The sequence below is a fragment of the Macaca nemestrina genome, chromosome 4 (genome assembly GCF_043159975.1).
Source record: "Macaca nemestrina isolate mMacNem1 chromosome 4, mMacNem.hap1, whole genome shotgun sequence".
Classification (NCBI taxonomy): domain Eukaryota; kingdom Metazoa; phylum Chordata; class Mammalia; order Primates; family Cercopithecidae; genus Macaca; species Macaca nemestrina.
The window spans coordinates 77459803-77485746 of NC_092128.1; the positions used below are offsets into that span (position 1 = coordinate 77459803).

Below are 25944 nucleotides of genomic sequence, written 5' to 3' on the forward strand. Positions count from 1 at the left end.
TTGAAAAATGTCTGTGGTTTATGGGAAACATTAAAATGGTGGGATTCTGAGTTACTTTTTTTCTCTAACATTGCAATTTGTACACTTACAATGTTGTTTTGTGCAATTGTGAAAATCCTGTGAATTACACTTCTCTGTGCTCTCATTTGTCGGTGTCGTCCATTTTCTAGGAAGAAATATTTGCTTGCATGTCTAGAAGCATGGCAAGAGGGAAGAGGGACAGAAGCTATGAGGACGCGAGAAAATAAGTGCTGGCTTTCCTCCACCTCGTGCTACTCTGATTAGTCCCAGCGCACAGCCAAGAATCCTCCTCTGACCAGATGTGGGGGCACAGTGGTGATGTACACTTGCCAGGAGGGCAGAGTCCAATGTTTTTGGGGTTCTGAAATTACTGGAGCAGAGTGTGGTCCCGAAGAACAGGAGAGACAGAGGAAGCTTCCAGCTACAGCTTTCTTCTCCACTTTTTCTCTGCCTTCTCATGCCCTGCTTGTCTGGCAATTTGAATGCAGACTAGACATTTCATCATTTGTTACAAGGACTTATGAAAAGGGATACAGACTCCAATGTTGTTGGGCAGATTCTAGTTTAGGCTAGAAGCTGGGGAGTAGGGCAGGAGACATAAGAGAGGAGGATGAGGTGTTAATGCTGTGTGTACCTTTGAGCCAGGAAAGAAATGTAATTCTGGATGATGAAGGTCTCAGCCAAAGGGATCTGTTTTTCAGAGAGACAAAGAGCCCCTGCGATACTGTGAAATATATATTTGGTATCCGTCCCGTTTCCTGCCATACAACTTTTAAAATACTTTGAATCTCCAAAGTGTTTTTTGTTTGTTTGTTTTTTGGTATGCAATTGTTGACTGATAGATTCAGGATGGGACTGGCCACTAAAAAGACAAAGGCATGATCAGAGGGTTGGGACTTTCAGCCCCACTCCCCAACCTTCCAGGGAGGGGAGAGAGGCTGAAGGTCAAGTTGATCACCAGTGGCCAACAGTTTAATCAATCATGCCTATGTAATGAAGCTTCCATAAAAACCCAAAAGGGCCGAGTTCAGAGAGCAGAACACATGCAGGCTGACAGGAAGGTGAACAAGAATTTACTCATGTGCCAGGAAGATGGAACACCCCAACTCCACAGGGGCAGAAACTCCTGTGCTTGGGACCCTTGCAGACCTCACCCTATGTACTTCTTCTCTGGCTGCTTATTTGTATCTTTTAAAATAGGCCAGGTGTTGTGGCTTCCACCTATAATCCCAGTAATGCTTTGAGAGGCCAAGGTGGGAGGGTCATATGAGCCCAAGAGTTCGAGACCAGCCCAGCCAACATAGTAAGACTCTGTCTCTATGAAAAATAAAGGAAATTATCCAGGCATGGTGACATGAGCCTGTAGTCTTAGCTATTTGGAAGGTCGAGGCAGGAGGATCACTTGAGCCCAGGAGTTTAAGGTTACAGTGAGCTATGATCATACTGCTACACTCCAGCCTGGGCACATGTGCAAGATCCTGTCTTAAAAAAAAAAAAGGAAAATCTTTTAAAATAAACCAATAAACATAAGTAAGTGTTTCCTGAGTCTGGTGAGCCACTCTAGCAAATTAATTAAACCGAAAGAGGAGATTGTGAGAACCCCAACTTGAAGCCAGTCGGTCAGAAGTTCTAGAGGCCTGGACTTGCAACTGGTGCCTGAGAGGGAGGAGCAATGTTGAGGACTGAGCCTTTCACCTGTGGGATCTGATGTGATCTCCAGGTAGATAGTATTGGAATTGAATTGAAGAACACCCAGCTGGTGTCTGCGGCAGAATTGATTGCTTGCTTGCTAGGGGGGAGAGAGATCCACATATTTTAGGGTCGCAGAAGGCTTCTGTGTTGATGATTATTGATGGTATGAGAGCAGAGGAAAAAACACAGTTTGAGTTTTTCCCAACAGTTCCCATCCCTAGCTACGTGATGGTTGCCAGTTTTTTGCCACTATAAATCAGGGGACTTCTGTCATCATTTACGCCTCATTTAGGGAAAAATATCAAATTATTGCATTGTTCGCTTCTGTATCTTATTTACTCCTGCTCCCTTAAACTGTTAGTTGTTTTCAAATACAAAATCCTATGTAGTCCAAAATTAGCATTTCTACACCATAAATGATTGTATTGAATTAGTGAATAATGAGGCAAGTTGGAAGAGCCAGAACAATTGAAGACTCTCATCACATATATGGCAAACCTCCCAAGCCTTACTTTTTGTTGCAGACAAATCAAATCCCTCCTTTCTTTTCTTCTGCTGTACCTGTCACTTCTGTAGAGCTGCTATTCCAGCTGGCCTGCCCTGTACTTGGTGATATTAGAGATCTGTAACTCACCCTAGACCACAGGTTCTCAGAGTATGGTCCCCCTGCAAGATTGTCCTTAATATATGATGTGATATTTTATATATAGATAAATATATAAAAAATATATTTAGATATATACAAAACATATATGTTTAGATATATGAAATATATGAAATATATAATGTGATATTTTTTATATATAGTAATATTTTCTAACATGCGGGGAGGGTGAGAGGATCACATTCCTCCCAATATCACAGAAAGTGTACAACGCCCTTGTGATATTGTTCCCACAAATATATAATGTGATATTTTTTATATATAGTAATATTTTCTAACATGCGGGGAGGGTGAGAGGATCACATTCCTCCCAATATCACAGAAAGTGTACAATGCCCTTGTGATATTGTTCCCATGATCCAGGAGGCAAGAGGATATTACTTTCAATATTGCAGGGGGTGTACATGCCCCCAGTGATACTGTTCCCAATTTCAACGTGGGAGAGGAAGTTATTACTCCCAGTATCGCAGAGGTTATAAACACTCCCTTGATATTGTAACTAATATCCGGGTTGGGGTGACAGGATGATATTACTCCCTATATCGTGGAGGGTGTACACCCATCTTTGATATTGTTTGTTAATTTCTAGACAGAGAGATGATATTATAATATTGTAAACACGCGGTGTGTCCACTGTGGATCGTAATAGGCAGGGAGAGAGAGAGGGGTGATGTTGCTCCCCATATCGCGAGGGGTGCCCACCCTGCCTGTCATATTGATTCTTATATCCAGAGGGGAGAGGATGATATTACTACCAATATTGAAGAAGTGTACACGCCCCCTGTGATATTGTTCCTAATGTCCACATTGGGAGAGGATGATATTACTCCTAATATCATAGGGGTGTGCACACCCTGCCTGTGATATTATTCCTGCTATCCAGAATAAGAGAGAATAATATTACTCCCAAAAGTGCAGGGGTTGTCCACCCACCATGGAATATTGTTCTTAATAGCTAAAGGGAAAGAAGATAATATTACTCCTTATACTGCAGGGGGTGTGCCCTCACCTGTGACATTGTTCCTAATATCCAGGGAGGGAGAGCATGATATTACTCCCAATCTTGCTATGGGTGTACACCCACCCTGTGATATTGCTTCTAATATCCAGGGGGTGGAGTATGACAGTACTCCCAATATAACAGTGGGTGTACATCCACCCGGGAATATTACTCGTCATATTCAGGGAAGGGGAAAATGATATTACTCCCAATATGGCACAGAGTGTACAACCCTTCCGTCATATTGTTCCTAATATCAGGAGGGGTAGAGGATGATATTACTTTCAACATTGCAGGCTGTGTACACCCAGCCTATGATATTGTTCCTAATATCCATGAAGGGAGAGAATGATATTACTCACCATATAGTAGGAGGTGTACACCCACGCTGGAATATTGTTCCTAATATCAAGGGGAGTTGGGGAGAGGTTGATATTACTCTCAATATTGCAGGGGGTGTACATCTCCCCTGCGATACTGCTGTTAACCTTCAAAGGAGGAGAGGAGGACATAACTCCAGATATCAAAGAAAGTGTAAACCCTCCTGTGATATTGTTCCTAATATCCAGAAGGGGAGAAGAGGATATTACTCCCCGTATTACAGGGGGTGTATACCCACTCTGTGTTATTTTTCCTAATATGCAGGGGGGAAGAGGATAACAGTATTCCCAATATGGCAGGGGATGTACACCCACCTGTGAGATTGTCCTTAATATTCAAAGGCAGAGGGGATGATACTACTCCCAATATCGCAGAAAGTGTGCAACCCACAGTGATATTGTTCCCATGATCCAGGAGAGTAGAGGATGATATTACTTTCCACATCACAGAAGGTGTAAACCGCAGGCAGTGATGTTGTACCAAATTTCAACGTGGGAGAGGATGATACAATATGACAGAGAGTATGAACAATCCTGTGATACTGTTCTTAACATGAAGGGTGGGGAAAGGATGATATTAGTCCGAATGCTGCAGAGGGTGTACACCCGTCTGGAAATAGTTCCCAATTGCAAGAGGGGGAGATGCTATTACTCAAAGTATCGTAAACACACTGTGGGACCACCGTGGATCGTAATATCCAGGGAGGGGAGAGGGTGGTGATATTACTCCACTCCTCGTGGGGGGTGTCCACCCCACTGCGAGGTGGGTCATAATATCCAGGGGGGGAGAGGGGGATGATATTACTCCCCGCCTCGTGGGGGGTGTCCACCCCACTGCGAGGTGGGTCGTAATATCCAGAGGGGGAGAGGAGGGTGATATTGCTCCTCTCCTCGCTGTGGGTGTCCACCCCCCTGCAAGGTGGGTCATAATATCCAGGGGGGTAGAGGGGGGTGATATTGCTTTGTATATATTGTTCTGTGATTAATGGACCAGTGAATAATGATTGTGAATTGTTGGGATACTTACTACGAACAGTATCAAAGATGGGTGTACACCCTCTGCAATATAGGGAGGAATATCAACCTCTCCCCGCCTAGATATTAGGAACAATATCAAAGGAGCATTTATAACCCCTGCAATATTGGGTGTAATATCATCATCTCGCAGGTGGAAATTAGGAACAGTATCACCAGGGGCGTATACACCCCCTGCGATATTGAAAGGAATATCATCCTCTTCCCTCCTGGATCATGGGAACATCATCACTGGGGGGTGTACACTTTCTGTGATATTGGAAGTAACATCATCTTCTGTGCCTTGGAATATTAAGGACAATATCACGGGGTGTGTGTATATCTTCTGCAATATTGGGAATAATAGTATCCTCTCTCCCCCTGCATATTAGGAAATATATCACAGAGCGGGTGTTCACCTACTGCGATATGGGGATTAATACCATCCTCTCCCCTTCTGGATATCAGGAATAGTATCACACGGGGGTGTACAGTGTCTGCCATACTGAGAGTAATATCAACCTCTCGGCCTTCGAATATTAAGAACATCACAGGGTGGATGTACACCCCCTGCCATATTGGGAGTAATATCAGCCTCTCCCCTCCATGGATATTAGGAACAATATCCCAGGCTGGGTGTACGCCTCCTGCTCTACGGGGAGTAATATCATCCTCTCCCTTCCAGGATATTAATAACAATATCCCCAGCACTTTGGGAGGCCGAGACGGGCGGATCACAAGGTCAGGAGATTGAGACCATCCTGGCTAACACGGTGAAACCCTGTCTCTACTAAAAAATACAAAAAACTAGCCGGGAGAGGTGGCGGGCGCCTGTAGTCCCAGCTACTCGGGAGGCTGAGGCAGGAGAATGGCGGGAACCCGGGAGGCGGAGCTTGCAGTGAGCTGAGATCACGCCACTACACTCCAGCCTGGGCGGCAGAGCGAGACTCCATCTCAAAACAAAAAACAAAAAACAAAAAAAAAAACAATATCACAGGGCCGGTGTACACAGCCTGCAACACTGGAATTATTATCATCCTCTCCCCCTCTGGATACTAGGAACAATATCGCAGAAGAGCTGTACCCTCCCTGCGATAATGGGAGTAATATCATATGCTTTTTCCTTGAATATTAGGAGCAATATCACCGGGTGGCTGTCCATTCATTACTATATTGGGGGTCATGTCATATTCTGCCCCCCGAGATATTAGCATCAGTGTCACAGGGTGAGTGTACACCTACTGCGATATTAAAACTAAAATCATGCTCTCCATCCCTGGATAATAGGAACAACATAACAGGTAGGTGTACACCCCCTGTGGCATTACAAGTAATAATATGATTAATTATTAAACTTCAAGGATCGATTTTAATAATTATCAATGACACTAATTAATAGGATACCATTATTAATTATGGATAATTATTTTAAATATGATTATGCACGCTTAAAATTAATTATTAATATTAATGTCATTTAACAATATTATTAGTTCTTAATATTAATTATTATTTTATTACCAACATCACTTAGTATTGATTTAAGTAACATTAATTGCTGATATTATTTTATTAATAGTGATATTACTATTAATTATTAATACTAATCAGCATTTTTAACCAGTATTAATTTTTACTGTCTTTATTTTGATTACTAATATCAATGATTACTATTAATTTTTATTATATTTATTAATATTAATAATTAATAGACTTGTTCCTGATATCCGGAGGGGAGAGTATATCACTCCCAATATCTCAGAAAGTGTGCGCTCCTCCATAATGTTATTCCTAATAGCCAGGGGGTAGAAAATGACATTATTGAAACTATTGTAGTGGGTGTACATCCCTTCAGTCATCTTGTTCCTTGTATCCTGGATGGGAGAGGATGATATGACTCACAATATCGCAGGGGGTGTAGACCTCCCCCGTGATATTGTCCCTAACATCCAAAGGTGGAGAGGATGATATTTCTTCCTATTTCATAGGGGGTGTCCACCACCCCTGTGATATGGTTTCTAATATCCAGGAGGCGAGAGGATGATATTAGTCTCAATATTGCAGGAGGTGTACACTCGCTAGTGATATTGTTCCTAATATCCAGGGACAGAGAGGACGATATCACTTCCAATAGAGCAGGAGGTGTACACGCCTTCTGTGACATTGTTCCTAATAGCCAGCGGAGGAGAGGAAGATATTACCCCCCATATCGCAGGGGGTATACACCCCCTTGTGATATTGTTCCTTATATCCTGGGAGGGAGACGATGATACTAGTGGCAATATCGCAGGGGGTGTACACACCCACTGTGATATTGTTCCGAATATCCAGAGGGGGAGAAAATGATATGACTCCCAGTATCACAGGGGGTGTACATCCTCCTGTGATATTGTTTCTTATATTCACGGGGAGAGGATGATATTACTCCCAAAATCGCAGGGGTTGTACACACCTCCTGCGATATTGTTCCTAATATTCTGAAGGGGAGAGCATAGTATTACTCTCAATATCACAGGGGGTGTACACCTCCTTTGTAATATTGTTCTTAATATCCATGATGGGAGAGGATGATATGACTCCGAATATCGCAAGAAGTGTACAGCCGCCTGTGATACAGTTCCTAACATCTAGATGGGGAGAGGATGATGTTACTGCCCATATCACACGAGTTGTAAAACCCCTTCGATATTTTGCCTACAATCCTGAGGGGAGAGGATGATATTACTCCCAATATCGAAGAAGGTGTACACCCCCTCGTGACACTATGCCCAATATCCACGTTGGGAGACGATGACATTATGGCCAATATCGCAGGGGATGTAAACAGACCCTGAGATATTGTTCCTTATATCAAGAGGGGGAGAAGATGCTATTCCTCCCAATAACACAGGGGCTGTGGCTGTACACCCCTCATGTGATACTGTTCTTAATATCATAGGGAAGAGAGGATGATACTACACCCAATATCACAGGGGGTGTACACCCACCCAGTGATATTGTTCTTAATGTACTCCACCTCCCATCACCAGGGATATCGTTCCTAATATCCAAGGGAAGAGAGGATAACATTATTCCCAATATCGCAGGGGAGTGTACAAACCCCCGGTGACGTTCCTAGTACAGAAAGGTAGAGACGATGATATTACTGGCCATATCGCAGGGGGTGTACATGCTTCTGTGATATTGCTTTTGATATGCAGTGGGGGAGAGGATTACATTAATCCCAATATCGCAGAAGGTGTACAGACCCCTGTGATGTAGTTCCTACTGTACAGGGAATAAGAGAAGAATATTGCTGTCAATATCGCAGGGGGTGTAACACCCTGCCCCCCATCTATTGTTCCTAATATGCAGCAGAGTGAAGGCTCATAGTACTCCCAATATCCCAGAATGTGCACACACACCTGTGATATAGTTCCTAATATCCAGTGGGAAAGAGGCTGATTTTACTTTCTATATCGCAGTGGGTATACACCACCCCCAACCCCAGGGTATCGTTCCTAATATCCAGGCAGGAAGAAGACGACATAGGTGACAATATCGAAATGGGGTAGACACCTCTTCTGTGATATGGTTCCTGATATTCAGCGGGTGAGTGGATGATTACTCCCAATAAAGTAGGAACTGTAAAGCCACCCTGGGATTTTGTCCTTAATAACCACAGCGGAGAGGTGATATTACTACCAATATTGCAAGGGGTGTACACCCCTCCTGTGATATTGTTTCTGATATCTAGGAAAGGAGAAGATGGCATTACTACCAATATGGAAGAGATGTACAGCCCCTATGGGATATTGTTCTAAGGTACAGGTTGAAAGAGGATGAGATTCCATCCAATATAACAAGGGATGTACACCCGCCTGTGATATGAATCGTAAAACCTAGAAGAGAGAATGACATTGCTTCCAAAAATACATGGGGTGTACACCCACCCTGTGATATTGTTCCTATCATCTAAAGGAAGAGATGATGATACTACTCTCACTACCGGTGAAGGTACACACCCCCCTGTGATATTGTTCCTCATAACTTGTGGGGGAGAGCATGATATTACTTCCAATGTGACAGTGGCTTGACACCCAGTCTGTGATATTGCTCCTAGTTTCCAGTACGTAAAGCATGATGTTCCTGCCAAGAGAGTAGTGAGTCTACAGCCGCCCTGTGATATGTCTCCGAATATACAGGGAAACACAGGACGACTTTAGCCCAAATCTCCCAAAAAGTGTACACCCATGGTGTGATATGGTTCCTTATAGCCGGAGGTGCAGAGGATGGTATTCCTTCTCCTATCGCAGGCTGTGTACACACAACCTGTGAAATTGTTGCTAATATCCTGAACAAAAGAGACTGCTAATAATGGACACGCATTGCGGGGTGGAGTAATTATTATGATCCACATCATAATGGGGAGTAATAGCAATCCCCTCTCTCCCCCTTGCTGTTAGGATCCACATCGCAGGGGGGTGAGGCACCCTCCATGATATGGGGAGTAATAGCATCCCCCTCTCTCCCCCAGCCTTATAGAAGGAGGCTGGCCCTATATAAGTGCCCCCCAATGCCATCGCAGGCTTTAATGTATTCACTTAAAGTTTTTCCTCATTTAGATCTGCCTTTCCCTTAATAGGTCTAATTGCTGCCTGACATTCTGTATTAGCATTTTCATGAGCAAGCAGCTGAACGACCACTTTCTTGGCATGAGAAACAGAAATAGCCTTTTGAGCTGCATCCTGCAAACGGGCGATAGAATCTGGAAAAGGCTCCCTTGGACCTTGTTGAACTGTGTGAAAAGGATAAGCAGTAGCAGGGTCGTGAATTTTTTCCCAGGCTCTTAGGCATGTAGTTCTGAGCTGATCAACAGCCTTATCACCCATTACCATCTGTTGATTTAGAGTACCCCATGCCTGTCCGATTCCAAGCAATTGATCAGATGTGATATTAATGGGACATTGGGCTTGAGCATTTCTGCGTGCCTGATTTGTTGCTTCATCCGTCCACCAGGTTTTAAATTGGAGAAATTCAGAGGGGTCTGGGCGGATCGGGCTAATGCCTCCCAATCCATAGGTATTCAACGTCTGTTATAAGTCAAACATTGTAACAAGGAATGAACATAAGGAGAATTTGGCCCATCTTGTCCAATTGCTTGCTTTAAGTCTTTTAATATTTTAAAAGGAAATGGCTCCCAGCATGCTTGAGCAAGTTCTCTGGGCGCCTCAGCTGGTGAAATAATTACCAGAAACTGCCAAGCATTCAAATCCCCCATTTCTTGTACCTGGCGAATGGATGCCTGGATTGTCCCTGTGCCATAATTTGTATTTGGACAGGCTCGCAGCATTCCTTTACCATAATTAACAGGTGGGCAAGCCTGGATCATTCCCTCATCGTAATTGGCTTTTGGACAAGCCTGAAGCTTCCCTTCACCATAGTTACTGGCGGGGCCTGCAACAAAGGGAGCCGCAAGGTGCGTCTCAGGCTCCCATTCCAAAAATTCCTAAGGCTGGCCTGGGGGTGGCCATTCCAGACCTTCCCCTAAAGGCGCAGTAGGTGGCACTGTTCCTTTTATAAGTTTTTGGAGATTAGCGTACATACCTTCCCGTTTCTCGCCCTTTTTAAAACTAAACTGTCATGGTTCACTTTGCTGATAATTAGACTCCTGATTATTCAACTTTCCTATGTCATCCTGAAACTCCTCCTTCTCCTCCTCAGTGTGGAAGGGCTCCAGTGCTGTTTTAATTGCCGACCACACAGACTAAGCCGAGACGGGAATATCGTGGCCCTCTTGTTGTGCTCGTTTTAAGTGTGCTCGTTTTAAGTCTGATCCGACCTTGTCCCAATCTTTCACATTCATGGTTCCATATTCCGGGAACCAGGGAGAATACTTGTCTACCAGATGGAACAAAGATGTGAGATTTTGGGTACTCACAATTACCCCTCCGTGATGCAGTAACTGCTGCACAAGGCCTAAGTAATTAGCGAACTTACTCTCAGCCTGACCCATATTTTCCCGAGGTTTCCCTGGAATTCTCCGAGTACCCCACTTACCCTAGAGCTTGAAGTGAAAACCTACTCGGGGGTCCTTTGTCGGTCGTCCTCCTCTTTCCACGCTCTGGTGTTCCTTCACTGGATTATTTGCAGAGATTACCGGAGCCCTGTGTTGGGCACCAGAGACCAGCATGGGCAACCGAGGGAGACCCCCGTTTCTACCAAAAAAAAAAAAAAAAGAAAGAAATTAGCCAGGTGTGGTGTCCTGCACCTGTAATCCCAGCTACTCCATGAGAAATCAGACAAAACCTGGCACCAGAGACTGTTTTCTTCTAAAATGCTTTCTCCAAAATATTTTTAAAACAAAAGGGGAAAATTGGAAAGGAAAATATTTTGGGTCCCCCAAATCACTAAGATAAAGGGAAAAGTCAATCTGGGAACTGCTTAGGGCAAACCTGCCTCCCATTCTATTCAAAGTCATCCCCTGCTCACTGAGAAGAATGCTTGTCTTATTGCCTCCTTTGGAAAGGCTCATGCAAATTCACAAGAATGCAACCGTTCCTCTCTCAATTACCTATGACCTGGAAGTCCCTTCCTGGCTTCGGGTTGACCCAGTTTTGCTTCAGGTTGTACCTGATCAAACCAGTGTTCATCTTACATATGTTGATTGATGTCTCCTGTCTCCCTATAATGTATAAAACTGTCAGATACAGTCAGTTTCTCTTCCAAGGTTTGGCATGTTAACGTTCTTGTTTTTTGTTCTCGAACTCAACTTTCTTTTTCTCCATTCCTCCTTGCCCTTAGTTAACCTTCCCATCAGTTCTAATCAATAAACAACCTTCCCATCAGTTCTAATCAAATACCTGCTCTGCACCCATTTCTCCCTTCGAAACCACATGTCCCACCATTGTAACTCACATCCCCCTTCCCCCTTCGTTATTTGAGAAAATATTCACCAATACCAACCGGGTCAGTTTAGAGCTTGAGGTCCGACCCCAGCCCATGCCAGAGGTAGGGATTGCGTTAGGAATAAAAACCCCTGCTTTCCTTTGTTCCGTGTGCTCTTGCCATTGTGATTGATGCAAGCAGCACGCTTCTGCAGAAGTAAATTGCGTTGCCGAGAAAACTTTCGCTTGAGTGGTGGTTTCGCTTTGCAGCACCGAGCATTTATCTCCAACAAAACCAAGCTGTGCTCTGAGCACCTTGGGCAACTGTCATCAGGACATCCTGAGGCTGTGTCATGCACAAACATCCCCAACCTTGGCAAAATAGACTTTCTAAGTACTCTTATCCCCAAATGCTCAGGGAGACTGATTTGAATAATCATAAAACTCTGAGGCTGCACTCTGGGCGACAGAGCAAGACTCTGTTTCAGAAAAATAAAATAAAATAAAATAAAAAACTCCGGTCTCCGGCACAGCCGACTCTGCGTGAATTACTCTTTCTCTATTGCTATTCCCCCTTCTTGAGAAATCGGCTCTGTCTAGGTAGCGGGCAAGGTGAACCCACTGGGCAGTTACAGAATTGTCACTATATTGCTTGCAATTACACAAATAGCTATAACCTTGTATACAAGGTTAAATGCGAATGTCCTCCTTGCATGGTCAGATCCCAGCGCAGGAAGGACGCACCCCCTACAAACCGCTAGGCCAAAACGGTGGTTCTGGCCTCATCCAGCCTCACGTGAGATCGCAATCTCCTGTCACTCAGGGCCTGAGGGGGTGGGGCCTGAAGCCGCCTATAGTCAGGGGCGCTGGGGTGGGGACCATTCAATCAGGCGCGCCGCCGGGAAGGAGAGGGCGTCTTCCGGAATCAGGCTGGCGGGCGCTTTGTCTCGCCTTCGCCACAGTAGGCTCTTTCTGTTAGTCTCCGCTGCTGCTTTTTGGCTCTGGGAGGCCCAGGTGGCTCTGCAGCAGCCTCTGCCACCCTCTGACCTGCGGGTATTGGGACATGCCTAGCTGACGCCAGGACACCCGGGAAGCCGAGGAATGGTGAGTGGACTGCGCCTAGCTTCCCGAAGTGGGGAAGAGGGCTGGTTGAAACCTGCTGGAACCAGCCATCTGCTGCGGAACCTGCGGACCCAGCCGCCGCGGCCCAGCCGGACCTCAGTCCCCTTCTGTGCAGGGCCGAGCGGGGCGGGCAGCCGGACCCCTGCGTCCTGTCTGTACCTGTGGTCACCACTTCCGCTGGCCGGAGCCCTCTCGGGAACCCCGCGCCTCCCCCACCCAGGTAGTGCGGTGACCACGGGAGGGTGATCCGGGAGAGCCCCGACTCGGTGTGCGGGGTTCCAGCGTGGGAGGAGCTGTGGTTCATGGAACTTCCAGTGCCACCTTTCTACCCCTAAAATTAACCTGAGGCTTTGTTAAAACGTTAAACGGTGTGTTTGAGCAAACGGCGATTCATAAACCGGGTACCGCAGTCATGGTTTGTGGTTTTTGGTCCACAGGAGGGACGTAAATGAGAGGCTTTGATAAGGTTAATGAGGAAGCAAACCATATATATATACATATATATGTACATATTTTATGTATGTGTATATATGTGTGTGTATAGATATATATTTTTTGAGACGGAGTCTCGCCCTGTCGCCAGGCTGGAGTGCAATGGTGCAGTCTCAGCTCACTGCAACCTCTGACTCCCGGGTTCAAGCGATTCTCCTGCCTCAGCCTCCCAAGTAGCTGGGCTTATTGGCGCCCACCACTACGTCCAGCTAATTTTTGTATTTTTAGTAGAGACAGGGCTTCGCCATGTTGGCTAGGTTGGTTTCGAACTCCTGGCCTTAATTGATCGCCCGCCTCGGCCTCCTAAAGCGCAGGGATTACAGGCCTGAGCCACCTTGGCCAAAAAAGTTTTCTGTTTCCAAACATTTTACATGAGAGGAAAGCGGAGAATAAATCATCTGACACTCTACTGTAAAAAAAATCTTTGTGCCTCTCTTCATCTTTCCTAAGTGTACATATTACCAAAATGTCTTTAGGTTGAGGTCCCCCCGTGAAAACTTTACAGGGTGTTGTGTCCTCAGCCACCCTCCTGTCTTTTCCTAGTCCTGGCATTTTAGAACTGTCTGGGGATGAGCCAGGATACCCACAGTGGCCATGTCTATTGGAGTGTCTAGTGAGTATCAGCCCCGGGGTCATCTCATCCCCAAGGGCAGCCTGAGGTAGGGGGTAGAGTCTCTCGGGGGAGCAGCTGGATGCTCTTGGCCTTAGAGGAATCTCCTGGTATAGTTTCATCTAAAATGGTGACCTCTTAGGGTCACTAAAATTTTAGGACATTAAAATTAATGAACAATACAATGTAATGTCATTAAAGTTAGGTCATTAAAATTGTTCCTCCAGCCCGAGTTTTTATTCCTCGGAGACATGTTGATGGTCTGCCAATTGGATGCTGATACTGAGAGGAAAAGGCAGAAATGATTTCTGCTTTCTAGATTGTCTCAGACTTGTGAAGAGAGAAAAACTGTCCCAAAGGACAAGGAAAACCCACCCCAGAGAGATGTGCAAGAACCTGAATATTAAAATACACTTAAGGCACACAGGAGGACAAGGAGCAGTGCCATTGCCTTCTAGGTGGTAACAGTACTTTACTGAACAGGATGGGTGTCCCGAGGGATAGAATGGCCTGCCGTGACACTTAGAAAGGCCTGTGTTGGAGTCAGCATTGCCTTTCCCTGAGTTTGTTACCTTGAAAAGGCTTGTCCGCTTATTTGAGTTTCAGTTTTTCATTGACTGTAAGATACATTTTCTCAGTACAGCTTGAAAGATAAAAATACTGTTTCCAAAGAGGCAAGGTAAAATGATGTATTTTATTTGCTAAAAATTCATATTTATTTCTTCCCCAGAGTGAGTGTAGTAAGTTTTAAAGGTCTGTTGTTTTTAAGAGTAATTTCAAATGGAATTGTAGGACTTAGCTTTGTAAATGCTACTGGTGAAATAAAATGTGATAGATAAATTGATGATTTACAAAGATTCACCAAAATGTCAGTTCCCCTCTTGTAGCGTGGTGAAGAATTTATGACAGTGGACACATCTGTATCCTCTCATCTGGATATCTGAGCGTTTTTTTGGTGGTGTTTTTTGTTTTTTTTGGAGACACTGTCTTGCTCTGTAGCCCGGCTGGAGTGCAGTGGCGCCATCTCTGCTTACTGCAACCTCCGCCTCCCGGGTTCAAGTGATTCTCCTGTGTCAGCCTCCCAAGTAACTGGGATTATAGGCACCCACCACCACACCCAGCTAATTTTTGTATTTTTAGTAAACATGGGGTTTTAGGCCTGGCATGGTGGCTCATGCCTGTAATCCTAGCACTTTGGGAGGCCAAGGTGGGCGGATCATGAGGTCAGGAGTTCCAGAGCAGCCTGGCCAACATGGTGAAACCCTGTCTCTAAAAATACAAAAAAATTAGCTGAGTGTGGTGGCAGGCACCTGTAATCCCAGCTACTTGGGAGGCTGAGGCAAGAGAATTGCTTGAACCCGGGAGGTGGAGGTTGCAGTGAGCCAAGATCTTGCCACTGCACCCCAGCCCAAGCGACAATGCGAGACTCCCTCTCAAAAAACAAACAAACAAACAACAAAAAGACGGGATTTTGCCATGTTGGCCAGGCTGGTCTCAACCTTCTGACTTCAGGTGATCACCCGCCTCAGCCTCCCAAGGTGCTGGGATTACAGGCGTGAGCCACCATGCCCGGCCCACTCTATTTTCTTTTTATTCCCTAAATTTTAATATGTTTGAGTTTGTCTGTTCCTTTATCACTTTTTTCTTACATAAAAAAATTCTGCCTAATCCTTCGTAAAAGAAAAGAAATCTTCCTGTGACTTCTGAAAGTGTTCTGGTTTTATCTTTCATATTTGAATATATAATAAGTTGATTATGGTTCATGGAATAGAGAAGAATGCAATGCATTTTCCCAAGTAGATGCCAGCCTGGTTTGCCTCATATTTTAAAGTGCATGTGATTTCTTTTTCTTTTCTACAGTGCCTACTCTATCATTCATCAACTTCCCATATAAATGCTGGGTCATTAAGACTTTTTTTTCCCTTGGTCTGCTTGCTCATTTCTCTGCTAATACTGTGCTGTCCTGAATATTTTCGTTTGAAAATCTTAGAAGTACGTAAGACAAGCCATCACTCTTTTTTTAGATGACTAAAAATCCTTAGACATTTGTCATTTTTTTTACATATGAAAAAGTAGTTTTTCTTGCCTAAAACAACCTGATTTGGGAATTTATGTGATTTCACAGGAGTAGCATCTGGAAGTGGTGACATTCATGTCATTTTAAAAAACAGGTGTCATATTTCCTCTTATTCCTTTCTGCCTTGACATTGTGCAATAGAAATTTTAAAAATTGTTGTATTAGTATTGTTAAATATCAGTTATTAGTTTTATTTACTACTCAATTAAATTTAATAAGCCTATTCTCTCAGTGTAATCACATGGAATGTGCTCAACTCCCCAGTTAACAAGTGACAGCACATGTAAAATATTGTCTACCAGGGAAACTCATTGAACACTTAGTGTTCAGACTGTGTTTTGGTGTCTAGTTCGTAAGCACCACTGCAGTGACACAAAATAATAGACCTTCAGCAGAAAAAGTTTTGGCAAATATATTGCATAAGCCATTTAGATGCAGTGAGTCATTCTTATTACTTGGGTTGGTGGAATCCCTTTCAAAATGTAAGTTACTAATACAAACAAAGATTGAACTTTGTGAGCAGGCATTTTTAAGGGTAAGTAGTCTCAGGACTGATAATATTAACTCACTTATGCACATCAGGTAGGACTTTATTATGACAGATACTAGAAATGTACAAAGTGAAGTTAAAAGGTAACTCCTAGCAGCACATCTTACTCCCTGGATTTTCTAATGAGATGGGTGTTTCTACTTTGCTGTTGCCTTTTTGAATAGTTCAATTCTAGCATTAGTACTGCTGTGTGGGAGGGAGTATGTGTGAACAGAGTAAGAGTTGTGACAATCAAGTCATAGAGTAAATGCTTGGAAATTTTAGAATCATGTAAACAGCTTATGAATTGAGTATAGATTCCCAGTGCTGTCAGTCTCACCCATCCTTCTATCCATATGTGTGGAATGTTCTAGGACTCCATGGCTTTTGAGGATGTGGCTGTGAACTTTAAGAGGAATGGACTTTGCTAGATTCTTCTCAGAAGAATCTCTGTAGAGAAGTGATGCAGGAAACCTGCAGGAACCTGGCTTCTGTAGGTAAGAATGACAACACATTTCACTTAATGACAGAAGTATTTCCCTATCATCAGTGCTATTTGTGATTTGTAATGTGTCAAGGGAATGATTTGGTGAATAAATCAGGCATGGGCACCGTGTACAATGAACATTAAATCTAGTAATGTTTCTATAGTTTGTAATAATTCATGATAATTTTATGGGTCTGCATTTTAGGAAACAAATGAAAAGACCAGAATATTGAAGATCACTTCGAAAAACCTGGGAAAGATATAAGATAATTTGCACTGAGAAGAGGAAGTAAAGTCCTCTGAAGGAATCTTAGTATGTCATGAACTTAAAAACAAGCAATCAAAGCAAGTAAGAATCACTTGAAATTTATTTCTTTTTAGCAAAATGTCACCCAAAATTAACGTACTTCAGTGTAGCAGTCAGTGTTTGGAAAACAGTTTACTTGAAAATAGTACTACAAAATTGTGTATATGAATGTTACTATTTTGGTCATAGCCATGCAGGTGGTAGCTGTGTTTTCAATAGTAAGCCATTTACTTTCAAATAATTCAGTCATGGCAAAAAAAAAAAAAAAAAAAAAAGAAAGCATTTTCCCTGGTATTGGTAGTAGTGTAAGTCCAAGACCTATTAATAAGTAGAAAGTTATTAAACCAACCAATAATAATGTGCTTGTCATTTTTTTACAGAAATCATATGTTACAGAGACTGTGTGAAAGCAAAGAAGGTAGTCAGTATGGACAAGTTGTCAGCCAAATTCCAAATCTTGATCTGAATGAGAACATTTCTACTGGATTAAAGCAATGTGAATGCAGTATTTGTGGAAAAGTCTTTGTACGTCATTCCCTTCTTAACAGGCACGTCCTAGCTCACTCAGGATACAAACCATATGGAGAGAAGCAATATAAATGTGAACAGTGTGGGAAACTCTCCGTTTCTGTTCCAGGTGCTAGAAGACACAAGATAATGCACAGTGGAAATCCAGCTTATAAATGTACAATATGTGGGAAAGCTTTTTATTTTCTCAATTCAGTTGAAAGACATCAGAGAACTCACACAGGAGAAAAACTCCATAAATGTAAACAATGTGGTAAAGTGTTCACTGTTTCCGGTTCTTGTCTAATACATGAACGAACTCACACTGGAGAGAAACCCTACGAATGTAAGGAATGTGGGAAAGCATTCAGATTTTCTTGTTCTTTTAAGACGCATGAAAGGATTCACGCTGGAGAAAGACCCTATAAATGTACCACATGTGATAAAGCCTTCAGCTGTTCCACTTCCCTTCATTACCATGGAAGCATTCATACTGGAGAGAGACCCTATGAATGTAAACAATGTGGCAAAGCCTTTAGTCGTTTGAGTTCCCTTTGTAACCATAGAAGTACTCATACTGGAGAGAAACCCTATGAATGTAAACAATGTGACCAAGCCTTCAGTCGCCTCAGTTCCCTTCACTTCCATGAAAGAATTCATACTGGAGAAAAACCCTATGAATGTAAGAGATGAGGTAACGCCTACACTCGTTCCAGTCACCTTACTCGCCATGAAAGAAGTCATGATATAGAGGCTGGGTGTGGTGACTCAGCCTATAATCCCAGCACTTTAGGAGGCCAAGGTGTGTGTATTGCTTGAGCCCAGGAGTTCATAACCAGCCTGGATTAAAACAATGTGAAACAACCTGGGCAACATGGTGAAACCCTGTCTCTACAAAAAATAAAATAGTGCCAGGCATGGTGGCTCACGCCAGCTACTGGGGAGGCTGAGGCAGGAGAATGGCGTGAACCCGGGAGGCGGAGCTTGCAGTGAGCCGAGATCGCACCACTGCACTCCAGCCTGGGCGACAGAGCGAGACTTCGTCTCAAAAAAAAAAAAAAAAGAAAATAATTAGCTGGGCATGGTGGTACATTTCAGTTGTCTTAGTTCTTTTTCAAGGACATAAAAAGCCACAGGGGGTTGGGGGGAAGCCCTGTGCATGCGGATCACGAGGTCAGGAGATCGAGACCATTGTGGCCAACTAGTGAAACCTCGTCTCTCCTAAAAATACAAAAATTAGCTGGGTGTGGTAGCGTATGCTTGTAATCCCAGCTACTCAGGAGGCTGAGGCAGGAGAATCACTTGAACCCATGAGGTGGAGGTTGCAGTGAACCGAGATTGTGCCACTGCACTCCAGCCTGGTGACAGAGTGAGACTCCATCTCAATAAATAAATAAATAAAGCCCCTTGAATGTAAGAAATGTGAAACATTTACTCTTTCCCATTCTCTCATAAACATGAAAGAGCTCACACTGCAGAGAAACCTTAAGAATGTAGGAAATGTGGTCCAGCCTTGAGATTTTCCTGTTTTTGAAGATTTGGGAGGACTCAGAGTGGAGAAAAGCCTTTTGAATTTAAATTTGTGGTAAGGCCTTCAGTTGTGTTAGTTCCATTTGAAGACATCAGCTCACTCCTGAGAAAAACCCTATGAATGTCCAGAATGTGGGAATGTTTCATTTCTCTCATACCCACTCAAGGACATATGAAAATGCACACTGTAGCTGGCTGGACCTTGTAAATACAAGAACTTGCACAGGATTAAAACTCTAATAGTTTAGAAACTGCAAGAATATTTTCAGTTTTAACATTTACTTGAAAAGTCATGTGAAAACTCCCACTGGAAAGAAGTTGTATAAGTGAAGCTTTTCTAATTTGGAAAGCCTGATGCAAATTAATTATCGTGCAATGCTTGAAAAAAATGTATGAAATGTTACACAAGTTACAAGTATATTGTTTGTATCAGTGGCTCATTCTTAGAGTCTTGAGTATGCATTTCACCTTGTTTTGCAGGGAAACCTTGAGGTGAGAGTTCTGTAAATGCTCTTTAAGCAGTGGTACTTGAATTTCATAGATAACAATATTTTCTTAAGTTTGTTGGTAGAAGTTTTGTCTGTTCATTTGATAATGTGCTGGATTCATGGTTGAATTTTGATGTTTTTCTAATATGTAGGTAAGTTTTTTTTTTTTAATTTCATTATTATTTTTTTTTTGAGGTGGAGTCTCACTTTGTTGCCCAGGCTGGAGTGCAGTGGTACGATCTCGGCTCACTGCAACCTCCGCCTCCTGGGTTTAAGCGATTCTCCTGCCTCAGCCTCCCGAGTAGCTGGGACTACAGCCGCCCGCCACTATGTCCAGCTAATTCTTTGTATTTTTAGTAGAGACAGGGTTTCGCCATGTTGGCTAGACTGGTCTTGAACTCCTGTCCTCATGATTTGCCCGCCTCGGCCTCCCAACATGCTGGGATTACAGGCATGAGCCACTGCGCCCAGCCAGGTAAGTTTCATTTGTATGTATTGTCCTGTGATTAATGGACCAGTGAATAATGATTGTGAATTGTTGGGATTGTCTTACTAGCCTCATTTGGCAAATTTTGATTATCCCTTGTCCATTATACACATTCCACCTTTTTTATTAAAGGAAAAACTACTCTTGATGTAAAGATGTTTATTTTTTGCTAATAATGAGTTGGTATTAATTCCTAAGTACATAAAGTTTACCATAGAGTATCATCTCATGAGTTCTTTGCATTTGTTGCCCTTTATTCTTTATTATTTCTGTTATTTGGATTGTTCATTTTGAATGAAGGAGAGAGACCTGTGATAGGACAATATGTTGTAACCAATCTGAGGGAGGAAGCATTCAGTCTCTCAGTCACATATGATACCGTTGGGCTTTTCATCGATGCCTTTGGTGTTGTAGTAGATAGTATTACACCATTATGGTATGATAGTTTATATATTATATTTTACAGTATTACAGTCTTACCAGTCAGTGTCACATGATTCAGTTCCCTACCAGCCAACAGACAAACCAATCACATACTCCTGTAGGAGCAAAGGAACATCCTCGGCTGGGCATGGTGGCTCACACCTGTGATCCCAGCACCAGCACTTAGGGAGGCTGAGGCGGGTGGAACACGAGGTCAGGAGGTCGAGACCATCCTTGCTAACATGGTGAAACCCCATCTCTACTAAATATACAAAAAATTAACCGGGCTTGGTGGTGGGCGCCTGTAGTCCCAGCTTCTAGGGAGACTGAGGCAGGAGAATGGCGTGAACCTGGGAGACGGAGCTTGCAGTGAGCCAAGATCACACTACTGCACTCCAGCAAGGGTGACAGAGCGAGATTATGTCTTAAAAAAAAAAAAAGGAACATCCTCAGTTTTTTAATGCTATACCACTCTCTGCTCCCAAGTTAATCCCTGTTTGGGCCTGTGGGAGCTTACACCATCCTCCTATATGTAATTAATAACTGATGTCAGGTTTATCTGTTTAGTAATAGATGTTACGTGTTTAACGGTGCCAGTAAACGTAGGGTGCTCCTTCCTTCCTCACCAGTAGGGTGCATGAGACGCTATTGAAACAATTGGCAACACAAATGGAATGGACCAGCCCTCATGCAGGATACCTGCTCAACTTGACCTACCTGCTGTCGGCTGACGGTTCCGTAACACATCAGCAGTCACCTGGGTCAGAACCGTGAGCTGATGATGGGCCTTCCCTTTGGTCTTTGTGGTCTTCACGTGTTGCCATCTTCTTCCACACTAAAATGCTCTCATCTCCTAGACATGAATGTTTAATTGCACCCCAGCATGACATTTGGCCTGTGCTTAGCAGGCAGTTTTGAGGCCCTGGCTTATTAATGCACAAAAGCACAGCACATAAGCCAACACTTAAGTCCTAATTAGCAAGAATCAGGCTGTATCTGTGTAGTCCCTGCATCTACTCTGGTCACCATCTCTGTATGCTTAGGGCAGCCATGTGAACATTATTAATTCTTGTACACTCCAAGACAATAGTTATTATGTAGGCAGAAGTAGTGGCCTTGTTTGTTTCTTGTGCTACTGCTCCCCTTGCTGCTGTCCCATACACCCTCCTGATGAGGTGTACATCTATGGTGCCTCATGGTTCAGGCACTGATGAGTAAAGAAAGTAGAAAGAAAGAGTTTGATATTAGCCCCTACTGAAGCATATGCAGAAATGTCTCAGCTGCTTTCATTGAAAAATTCCTAGCCAGTGTGTGGGCTTTTCTTATCACTGCTGCTTATCAGCATGTCAAAAGTCTAATCTTCGCACTGCAAGTCTTGACGGCCTTAGACATAATGGCCTTACTGCATATGGAGGCAACCCCAGGAAGATGGAGTGGCACTCTCTGGAGGATTAGGTGGTCTCCTCCAATGTGGGTTGATGGGCTCCTGAACTCTTTCCTTTAACCATGCACAACACTGCCAGTGATCATGCGCTGCAACTCTATAGATGTAGAAACTCAAAATATTCAAAATATTCTGAAACAGTTTCCATTGAAAGGAAAGAGAAAAGCAATCAGGTGCCACGCTCCAGTCAAGAGAACTAGTAGATGGCTCACAAGAACACTCTGTCGCTACTGTCTGTGCCTCTGTCACAACAAACATCCTGATCCTTCAGTTGTAAAGGTGCAGGGCCATTTTCCTCCCTTTCTTACTGGTAGTTCTCAAGATAACTGTATGATATGCTGGGAATGCAATATCCTGATAATCAGGTGACATTGGTCAGAACAGCCCAGGCTCTGTTATAGTCCCTGCTCGAAACAGAATGGCCTTTAACGCTTGTGTCCAGCAAACCACATCTTGGGAGACAACCCAAGGTGGGCTGCTTTCTGGGCTCCCTCAGTTGTAGTGCAAGTGAAGCATTTACAGTCAAAACGCCATCCATCTGCTCTGGGTAGCTTTCCTGATCTTGTGGTAGCGGTTCATATTGAATTCTAGACTTCTGTTGTCTTTTGTTTGCTATTTGTAAGTAATAAATTCACTTCATGGAATTTATGTATGAATGTGTTTGGTCTCGTTGTAGTCAGAAAAGTTGGTAGCCATTGCACAGTGAACCTGCTTCATAATTGGTGAAAACACCTATGGCCCCCTTGTGCCACAGCAAGGAGGTTAATTCAGCCAAACATAAACTTCATGTCGTAAAACCCTGTAGCACAATTATTACCACGTGGGAGACCTTTAACAATGGTGATGCTGATTTGAAGAACTCTGAAGGAAGAAATTTACACAAATGGGTTGGGTACATGGGAGTCCCTCCTAACTGAAAGCAACCATTACTCCTCTCCACCTAAAAAGAGTGGAGAGGCCGGGTGCGGTGGCGCAGGCCTGTAATCCGAGCACTTTGGGAGGCCAAGGTGGGCAGATCACAAGGTCAGGGGTTCAAGACCAGCCTGACCAACATGGGGAAATCACATCTCTACTAAAAATATGGAAATTAGCCAGGTGTGGTGGCGGGCACCTGTAATCCCAGCTACTTGGGAAGCTGAGGCAGGAGAATCGCTTGAACCTGGGAGGCGGAGGTTGCAGTGAGTCGAGACCATGCCACTGCACTCCAGCCTGGGTGACAGGGCAAGACTCTATCTCAGGAAAAAAAAGAAAAAAGAAAAAAGTGGATAAGAACTGAAACAGGTTTAAAATTTCACCTAATTGGAAATGCAAAGTTTACAAAAATAATATTTAATATTAAAGGTTAAATGAGTGCTCATTGAATTTTATGCCTCCACAAAATAGGTTGTGAATTAACTTCAACATTTGTTGAAAGCCACCAAAGTTGGGAAGCCTCCGTGTCTGAAATTCACATGTGGCTCAAATAAGAATTATACCTGGGGATACCCCAAAGTTTAAATATGGTATCCCCTATGATATTATGAGGAATTACTGTACATAAAACAGGTTTTCCTCCTGTAACTCTGAAAATCATATTATCTTGCCTAAATTCTCCATAATGCATCGCTCTGCAGTATCCTATAGTGGACATAGGTTTCCTGACCAATGAGCACTAAACTTAAGTGTATGTGACTCACCTATGTTCTTATCAAAATGAAAATCCCCGAATCCCACCAGTTAGAATAACATGAGAGAATGTCAGATTTTTGGAATATAGAAGTTTTCTGTAAGGTTATTAGGTATCAATTCCATTTTATTAATAGATATAAATATATTTAGATTACCTATTTCTCCTGTGTTTTAGTATTAATAGATTGTATCTTTTAATTCATCCAGTTGGTCTAAGTTACCAAGTTTGTGGGTTATGGAGATTGTAATATTCTTTATTATTTTCTCATCCATGGGCTCTCTAATATAAAGGCCTCTTTTAATTCTTATTAGGTTGATGCAAAAGTAATTGTGGTTTTGGACCATGAATTTTAAATTTTTATAACTAGGCTGCAACATATCTTTATTAATCAAACTAGAATCCATTACAATGGGCTGGGCGCAGTGGCTCACACCTGTAATCCCAGCACTTTGGGAGGCTGAGGCGAGCAGATCAGGATGTCAGGAGTTTGAGACCAGCCTGACCAACATGGTGAAATCCAGTCTCTACTAAAAATACAAAAATCAGCTGGGCATGGTGGCATGTGCCTGTAATCCCAGCTACTCAAGAGGGTGAGGCAGGAGAATCTCTTGAACCCAGGAGGCAGGGGTTGCAGTGAGCCAAGATTTCACCTTTGCACTCTGGCCTGGGCGACAGAGTGAGACTCTGTCTAAAAAAAAAAAAAGAAACCATTACAATGAACACATTTTTGCCAATGAGAAATAAACTTGTTTATTCCACGTTTTCAGGGTTCGATGAACTCTTGGAAAGCATTTTCTGCATCCTGCTGGTTGTGTAAGTGTTTTCCCTGCAAAATGTTGTCAAGATGCTTAAAGAAGTGGTAGTTGGTTGGCGAGAGGTCAGATGAATATGGAAGATGAGGCAAAACTTCATAGCCCAGTCTATTCAACTTTTGAAGCCCTGGTTGTATGACATGTGGTCAGGCGTTGTGGAGAACTGGGCCCTTCCTGTTGACCAGCACCGGCTCCAGGTGCTGCAGTTTTCCATGCATCTCATCGATTAGCTTGGCATACTTCTCAGATGTAATGATTTCACCAGGATTCAAAAACTGTAGTGGATCAGAAGACTGGCAGCTGACCACCAAACAGTGACCATGACCTTTTTTTTGGTGCAAGTTTGACTTTGGGAAGTGGTTTGGAGCTTCTTCTCAGTCCAACCACTGAGCTGGCTGTTGTATGAAATCCACTTTTCGTGGCATGTCACAATCTGATCAAGAAATGGTTCATTGTTGTTTCATAGAATAAGAGAAGATGACACTTCAAAAGGATGATTTTTAAAATATTTGGTCAGTTCATGAGGCACCCACTTATCAAGCTTTTTCAACTTTCCAATTGGCTTCAAATGCCGGATGACCATAGAATGGTCGACATTCAGTTCTTCGCCAACTTCTGGTGTAGCTGTAAGAGGATCGAAATCAGTGGTTGCTCTCAATTGGTCGTTATCAACTTCCAGTGGCTGACCACTACGCTCCTCATCTTCAAGGCTCTCACCTTCTTTGCAAAACTTCTTGAACCACTGCGCTGTACCTTAATTAGCAGTTCCTGGACCAAATGTGTTGATGTTGTGAATTGTCTCCCCTGCTTTAGAACCCATTTTGAACTCGAATAAGAAAGTTGCTTGAATTTGCTTTTTGTCTGACATCATTTCCATAGTGTAAAATAAATAATAAGTCATTAGAAAAAAAAAAAGGCAAGAAATTCCCATTAAAATGATGTATAACATAACCACATTTATTTAAGATATTTAAGAGGGTATTCCAGTATCAAACAGCAAATTCCAAGAATGCAAAAACTGCCATTACTTTTGTACTCACCTTATAGTAATTTGTGTGATTTCTTTTTTTCTTTGTTAGCCTGGCTTGATAGTTACCAATTTTGTTGATCTTTTTGAAGAAACAGCTATTGTTCTATTGAGTTCTTCTGTTGATTTTCTGTTTTCAGTGCCATTGACTTGTCATCTTGTTTTTATTTCTTTTGAGTGAATTTGGTTTATATTGTTCTTTTTTCTTTTCTTTTTTTTTTCTTTTTTTTTTTTTTTTTGAGATGGAGTCTCGCTCTGTCGCCCAGGCAACCTCACTCTGTCACACAAGATCAGGA

General features: G+C 43.0%; 1 protein-coding gene across 1 annotated transcript in view; it reads left to right on the top strand.

Moving 5' to 3' along the window:
* Nucleotides 1-24022, top strand: part of LOC139362802 (zinc finger protein 669-like) — a 65789-nt gene extending 41767 nt beyond the window's left edge. Inside the window, exons 2-4 of the mRNA XM_071094861.1 lie at nt 16842-16964; nt 17160-17303; nt 17642-24022. Coding sequence (XP_070950962.1) covers nt 17275-17303; nt 17642-18461 — 849 coding nt within the window. The 5' untranslated portion in view covers nt 16842-16964; nt 17160-17274 and the 3' untranslated portion in view covers nt 18462-24022. The remainder of the gene's footprint in view (nt 1-16841; nt 16965-17159; nt 17304-17641) is intronic.
* The last annotated feature ends 1922 nt before the right edge of the window (nt 24023-25944 follow it).